General features: G+C 42.7%; 1 protein-coding gene across 3 annotated transcripts in view; it reads right to left on the reverse strand.

Annotated features, from left to right (window-relative positions):
- Nucleotides 1–1074: 1074 nt before the first annotated feature.
- The window catches only part of MACC1 (MACC1, MET transcriptional regulator), a 57455-nt gene continuing 50830 nt past the window's right edge, over nucleotides 1075–7699 (reverse strand). For all 3 annotated transcript variants that reach the window (XM_025198224.1, XM_025198222.1, XM_025198223.1), the window contains one exon: nucleotides 1075–3514. In XM_025198224.1, coding sequence (XP_025054009.1) covers nucleotides 3299–3514 — 216 coding nt within the window. In that variant the 3' untranslated portion in view covers nucleotides 1075–3298. The remainder of the gene's footprint in view (nucleotides 3515–7699) is intronic.

The raw sequence follows: 7699 nt of genomic DNA on the forward strand, positions 1-7699 counted from the left end.
TGACTCACTAAGCCAAATATTTTGCTCCAAATTCAAGTTTTGTTCAATAGGATGCAAGATCACTGCTGATTCAGGTCTTAAAGTCAGAGGAGATAGTATGATAATAGGCACAACATGAAAGCAACCCCTGCTCCTTTGCAATTCCTTGATTGATATAATTTCTCTCTGGTGCAAGGCTTGTCAAAATCCCCTTTCAAGTATGGGCTGGCCTTTAAAGTTGAAAAAAATAAGCACCTGCAAACCTAATGGAGGCATTTTGCAACTGAAAGTTTCTGGCAGCATTCTCTCTCTCTGAGCTGGGAAGTGCCCATTATGTTGTGCTGTTCTGATTGCTTGAGGGAATTACACACCAGCATATATACTAGTAGTAAGCAGTGCAAAAATTGGCACAAAAGGAATAGGGTATGCTGCATCAAAAGTGGTAGTGAATAATAACTGACCTGATGGTTTTTGCAAAGGGTATAAAAGAGGTGGTGAACAGGGCTTGACTTCAAGTAAAGGGATGTGGCCAACTGGGGTACATTCAACCATGAGAGCAAAACTGTATCGTGAAGTGGAAAGCACAATGTAACAGGTCTGCTCGCATTCTTGGGAATGTAAGGAGCAGCAAAATGCCCCTGTGGTCTTTGGGATTTGCAGTCCTGAATTAAAGCAACAGGACTCTGCCAGGTTGCTCATCATTTCCTCTTCCTGCTTCAGGATGCCTCTGGGATTTGTAATCCACAGTCACAGCCAGCAGCAAATGTGAGCGGGGGAAGGGGTGTTTAATTCCCCTCCCTGGCCCCAAACCCTGGCTGGGGTCCCCCCCTCTCCCCCCACTTGTAGACTGAGCTTGATCCCCATCCCCTTGTCAGCCACCTCTCACTGCTCCAGCTAGGGAGCCCTGCTCTCTAGAACAGACAGCACAGCCCAGCCCAAATATGGAAAGCTTGCTGGGATGCTGTGGGACTCTGATTTAACTTGAACCAGGAAGGGATCTGGGACAGACATTGCATAAACCGGTTTGACCCAAATCAGTTAAATCTTATACTACATTCAACCAGATTTATTTTAAATCAGTTTCAACCATTTTGAAACTGCTTTATGTGCACTGAGGTGATTCTGTTCTGTTACAGGTTTAAACCAGTTTCTGATTACTTAAGATGGTTTATGTGCAACGTCTGTCCCTAGCCTAAATGTTGGCCACTGTCTGGTTTCCCTTTACAAGCCGACTTTGCAAACGGACCTTGAGATCTACCTGTGACAGAGCTGTTCTTTCCTGTTTGAGTTCTAAAATGTTTTGCTCTGGTTCCTGGAGCTATCATTTAGCCATCAAAAGTTTGCTTGTTTTTAAAAATTCTCTTGAGTTGAGAAGCTAACAATAATAATGGATTATTTGGTCAGACAGGAGCTATCACCCAAGCCTATGTTATCTGTGTGGGCGCTGCATTTATTACAAGCTTCTTCACACTGGTAAGATTTCTATTGAAAAGGATCTATACAGGTTTATTTTAATGCATGCAATCAGTAGGAATCAGGCAAGTGTGAATTGCTGTATAAACAAATCATAAATGGTCCTAAAATATTTTCCTTTCTTTTAACTGTAGGATTAACACTTGTATCTTTTGACAATATACTAGCTGACTTGCCTGTAATAATGACACAAATGAGAATTAGATACAATAAAGGTTCATGCATTCTGGATCTATTTCTGTGCCTGCTAAACTACTCTCTTTGAAAACAGCAATATGAGAGGTAGTGGATTACCCAGAAGGTCATAGATTGTGACTGGCATTCTGATAACAGCTTTGTATAGATCTCCTTTTTCATCTAACTGTAGTTCGTCAGGGAAACATGTAGATTAAAGTACCACTTAAAGTGAGACAAACTACAGAATTTCTGATGCATATTAAATGTATAGACTTGGTTGTGTAAAAATAGCCCCAAAACAGCAAACTCTTTCTACAAAGCTAAGAACCCTTTTCAGAAGTTCCCACTACTTTTCATTAGCCTCTGTTTTTTTAAGTTCCCAATTTAAAATATGTAAACTGGTTTTTAGAGGTACTGAAACCCCATATAACACTGGTCAGAAAAATTCCAGCAAAATATTTTTGTTAGAATTTGCTGATTCATCCTAACATTTTGCAGAAGTAGTCTGGCTTTGAATTCCCAATGGGACTCCCACTGGTTTTCATGCCGTCTTGCACTCCTAACTGTCTGGCTTCTACTGGGGAGCCTAGTTTTTCAGGGTCTTCATTTCTGAGGTGGCCCATCAAGTAGTGAGCTGAGATGAAAAGAAGCTAATTTCATTTTGTAAGTATGGGCAACCCTCACTTAGCACTCTTAATTGGTTCCCAAAAAAACAAGCATTAAGCGAAACAACATTAAGCAAAACTGAAAGGTTTGATAAACCAAGATGGCGACCATGAGTGTTATAACAAAACTCACTGAGTGCTAAGTGAACCTTGGGTATCAATATAAAAGAGCATTATAGCGAAATAGCGATAAGCGAAACAGCGTTAAATGGTGGTTGTACTGTGTTTTGGTGTTTCTATAATGAACTACTGTGAGATTTTAGTTGCATGGAATTTCTTCTGTTTTTGATTTTCATTCAAAACTAGAATGGAAAAAAATCTGAATTCTGAAAATTTTGGAAGAACTGATATTCTGTTTCCTAACCAGCTCCTAGTGGTAAAGACTAAGCACATCTGAAAATCAAGCTTGAGGTGTCTTCTTCTGGGCACTCAAATAATTTACAAACTGAAAATTAGTCTCCCAATCCTCCAACTGACTCTATGTGTGATAGGACTCCACTGGTGTGACACTATTGACTCCACTGGGGCTCCATACAGGTTCAATAGTCTGTCTAAAAATTATAACTTTCAGGATTTCAACATAAAAATCATTTTTGTAAATGTCAAGTGCCTGAAGGCCCTCCGAGAATATGTATGTGCCTGTAGGGAACTGATTTCAAACTAAAACACAGCTATATAAATCACAATGTTTCTCATAATCTATATTTGTAGTCTTCTCGCTTTTTTCTGTTGTGAATTGGTTCATTTAATTAAAATCATTTCAGTGACCCATTTCACTTAGTAATCCCAATGTCATTGTGGTACTCATAATATTTTACAACTTTCAGTAAGGGCCCTTCAGACCTTTCCCTCTGGCCCTGGGCAGTTGAGGTTTCTGTACAGAAAAAAGTTAAACTAAAAGGACTCGTTCCATTTTCTTTCGTAAAATCAGAGATTTAAAAAAACTAATTAAAGAGTATAAAACCCAGCAGGTTAATTCTCCAAAAGATCTTCCTTGAGAGGATTCAGGGTTCCTCTTCTATCTTTGAGAAAGCACTTCCCCTGAGGACTTCCATGCAGTTTACTAGGATCAAAGCTCCAGTTAACGCTCGCCAATCTTTAGTCACAGGGTTTTTCATTTTGTCCAAAGCCAGTTGCAGGTCTTGTAATACATCTCTGTAGCTCTCACCATAGTGGGCACCCCATGTGTATAGAAAATCATATGCAGGTTTCCACATCATCTGCAAAGAAAAAAAAAAGATGAAGTATTTGGAGAAAACGAAGCAACAAGGGAATAACAATTCATTATAAGGGAATAGCAATGAATGTCCTAGAAGAGGAAACACATTAACTTTTGCTCCTTGAACACAATGTGTTTTCATATAAAGCATGTCCAGGTAAAACTACAATTTCTGTCCATTTAGTCAGCTTCCTACAGTCGTTCCATGTTTACTGAAATATGTAGCAGTGAGAAGCTGAATCTTCATTTAATGGGATGCTATTAGATAGAAATCTATATTTCTGCCTAAAAAGTGTACCCAGGGTAGTTGCAAATAAAGGCAATGATCAATAAAATGGAAAAGTGGGTGACAGTGAAATATGTTCAGTTTTTTTCATCCATCTGTTCATCAGCAGTCACATATATTGAAATTTACAGTTCTGTTGATAGCTGTACTGTCTCATGAATCAGCATTAGCATTCTTTATGCACTGTTCAGATAGGAGTTAACTGATGTGCACATCACCTTCCTTTGCAAGAAGGTATTTATTAGCAACAGTCACAGGAAGGCTGAAACTCCCTAAAAAGCCTTTACAAAGCTCCAGCAAAGCAGCAGAAAAACCTTGATAAAAACATGTTTGTTTGCTTTTTTTAAAAATTATGAATTGGGCTATACCATTTCAAGAGTAGTTGTTGAAATACTTTTATAAATTCATTTAAAAAAAATCAAATTGACAGTATCCTTTTTGGAAGTATTCCAAACTGTGCATTCCATGATGGATCTTCAGCTGTGGTCAATTGTTATAACTCCAGTGATAGTAATGAGATTATGACGGTACACAGCAGATGCTGACCTGTACTTAAATCTTTTAAAGTACCGAGGAATTTTCATATCAATTTTGCTTAGTTTACAAATAAAAATTGTGGTTCCTCAGCTGCTGCAGATTTGACTTAGACTATAAGGGCGCATCTGCACATGCTATTAATGCAACACAATAAACTCCGACGCAATCCACACCAGAGTCTATTGCCCCCGGGACCACAGCATTTTGAGCTGGGTCAGAGCAGCCCTGGCTGGGCCTGCTCCAACCCAGCTCAGCATGCTGCAAAGGTGCTGGCTGGGGCACAAGGATGCTAGAGCTTTCCACACTTTTCTGTTTTGGCAAGTCTTCTCCCTCCCCCCCCACATTGCCAATTTCATGCCTTTTCACAGTCCTCATGCTTTTTTGTGAGGACCAGGCTTTTTCATGGAAACCGAGTGAATTTTCTGTTTGTGCAAAAATGGCAAAACCACAAATTTGGTAGATCATAATGTACAGGCACCCAAAATATGTCCATACTTGTCAAGTTATATAATTCCATACAATTACTAGACCAGTCTCACTCTTCCTATAAAAAATATACTATACCATATGTTGCTATTTTTATAGACACTGTCTCTTTATAGCAGCTAGTATCACTTTGTGGTAAAAAAATGTACAAATAGAAACATTAAAAGAAACAGGTGAGACAGTGCAGCCTGGTTGTTTTGGGGATGGTTTCTTCCTTGATAGACAAGGACAGTGTACTCGGGTACATGGCTTAAAAGTGGGAGCCCAGCACAGGGGGTTAATGACTTGGGTACAGCTGACAGGGGTGATTGCCTGTCCCCAGAGAGAGTTAAAAGTTCCCAGGGAGGGAGCTGAGGAGAGTGGTATGGTTGCAGTGGTGTGAAGGCACAACAGAGTTGGGGTTGCCCTCTCCAGGTCCTAGGTAGGACCACAGGTTTTGAGTTAACCCTTTGTTGTTTGTATATTTGTTTGTTTTAGTATTGATGTTGATTCCTGTGGGCTCAAGCTTGCTCCAGAGAAAATAAAAGCTGAGTGACAGTCTGCTGCACATGGTAGAGAATGCAGGTACTTGAAAAAATGTCAGCCATGGAGACCTGAATCCTGCCAGAATAGCTGGAGGGGCTGCAGCAAGAATAGCTTTTTTAGCATCAATAAAACCAACAACAGCAGTTCCAGAGAGAGCAGCAGCAGCAACTGCAGGTCTTCCTGAAACAGCAGTTGGTTGCAAAATGGGCCCCCACCCACACTGGTGAGTCACTAGGTTCCCTAAGGTTAGAAGGTGGAGTCCTTGCCAAGATGGGACATGCAGATGAGCCACAGGCTTTCCTTGAAACTCTTGAGTGGGTGACAGAGACCTATCAGTGGCCATAGGATACACTGGCTGTGACGGTGGCTCCTCTGTTACCTGGAGAAGTACAGGCTGCTTGCCAGGTCCTGGAAGCAGATTCAGCTTGGAATTACAAAACCCTTAAAGTGGCCATACTGGACTAGTTGGGTCTCAGGCAGGAGGCCTGTTGCCTCAAGTTTTGAGTGGAGATGCAGGACCTAATTCAGAGCCCTATGCCATGGCCCAGAAGCTAAAGGACTTAGATTTGGGGAGATGGGATCCCAGGAAGGGTGGCTGTGCCTTAAGGAAATGATCCTTCAGGCACAGAGGGAGACAATCCTAATGCGGGGTAAAAGGGCCAAGAGGCTTCCCTGGCTGGCCAGAGAAATCCTGAGCAACCTAAGGGCAAAAAGCGGGGGGCATATAAGCAGTGGAAACAGGGAGAGATTACTAAAGAGGAGTATACCTCCTCTGCTCACGCTTGTAGGGAGGCAGTTAGAAAAGCCAAAGCTACCATGGAGCTGAGGATGGCATCCCAAGTTAAGGATCACAAAAAATTGTTTTTCAGATATATAGGGAGTAAAAGAGAGGCCCAGGGTGGAATAGGACTGCTACTGAATGGGAAAAAGCAATTGGTGACGGACAGCAGGGGACAGGGCTGAACTCCTCAATGAGTTCTTTGCGTCAGTGTTCCTAAACAAGGGGCAAGACAAATCTCACAATAGGATTGTAAAGAGACAACAGTAGGGCACCAGACTACCAAGCGTTGATCCTGAGATATTGCAGAGTCACTTGGAAGAACTGGATGTGTTTAAGTCGACAGGCATGGATGAGCTCCATCTGAGGGTACTGAAGGCACTGGCTGATGTCATTGCACAGCCACTGGCAAGAATATTTGAACACTTGTGGCGCATGGGCCAGGTGCCAGAGGACTGGAAAAGGGCCAATGTGGTCCCTATTTTCAAGAAGGGGAGGAAGGAGGATCCAGACAACTGTGGGCCAGTCAGTCTCACCTCCATCCTTGGCAAAATCTTTGAAAAGATTATTAAGGCTCATATATGCGAGAGCCCAGCAGGAAAAATTATGCTGAGGGGAAACTAGCACGGGTTCGTAGCAGGTAGATCACGCCTGACTAATCTAGTCTCTTTTTATGACCAGGTTACAAAACAGCTGGACGCAGGAGTAGGGGTTGATATCGTCTACTTAGACTTCAGGAAGGCCTTCGATACGATATCCCACCCCATACTGGCGAACAAGTTAAGAGGCTGTGACTTGGATGATTACACAGTCCAGTGGGTGGCAAATTGGCTAGAGGGTCATACCCAGAGAGTGGTAGTGGATGGGTTGGTATCGACCTGGAAGGACGTGGGCAGTGGGGTCCCACAGGTCTTGGTCCTTGGACTGATACTCTTCAATGTCCTCATCAGTGACTTGGACGAGGGAGTGAAGTGTACTCTGTCCAAGTTTGTGGATGATACAAAACTGTGGGGAGAAGTGGACACACCGGAGGGCAGGGAACAACTACAGGCAGACCTGGACAGGTTGGACAAATGGGCAGAAAACCATAGAAAGCAATTCAACAAGGAGAAATGTAAAGTTCTGCACCTAGGGAGGAAAAATGTCCAGCATACCTACTGCCTAGGAAATGACCTGCTCAGTAGCACGGAAGCAGAAAGGGATCTTGGAGTCCTAGTGGACTCCAAGATGAACATGAATCGTCAGTGTGATGAGGTCATCAGAAAAGCTAACTGCACTTTATCATGCATGAGCAAATGCATGACAAACAGAGCCAAGGAGGTGATACTTCCCCTCTATCGGGCGCTGGTCAGACCACAGTTGGAATACTGCATGCAGTTTTGGGCACCACACTTCAAGAGGGATGTGGACAACCTGGAGAGGGTCCAGAGAAGGGCCACTTGTATGGTTAGGGGCTTGCAGGCCAAGCCCTACAAGGAGAGACTAGGGCACCTGGACCTCTTCAGCCTCCGCAAGAGAAGGTTGAGAGGTGACCTTGTGGCTGCCTATAAATTCATCATGGGGGTGCAGAGGGG

The sequence above is a fragment of the Alligator sinensis genome, unplaced genomic scaffold, assembly GCF_000455745.1.
Source record: "Alligator sinensis unplaced genomic scaffold, ASM45574v1 scaffold123_2, whole genome shotgun sequence".
In the NCBI taxonomy this organism is placed as follows: domain Eukaryota; kingdom Metazoa; phylum Chordata; order Crocodylia; family Alligatoridae; genus Alligator; species Alligator sinensis.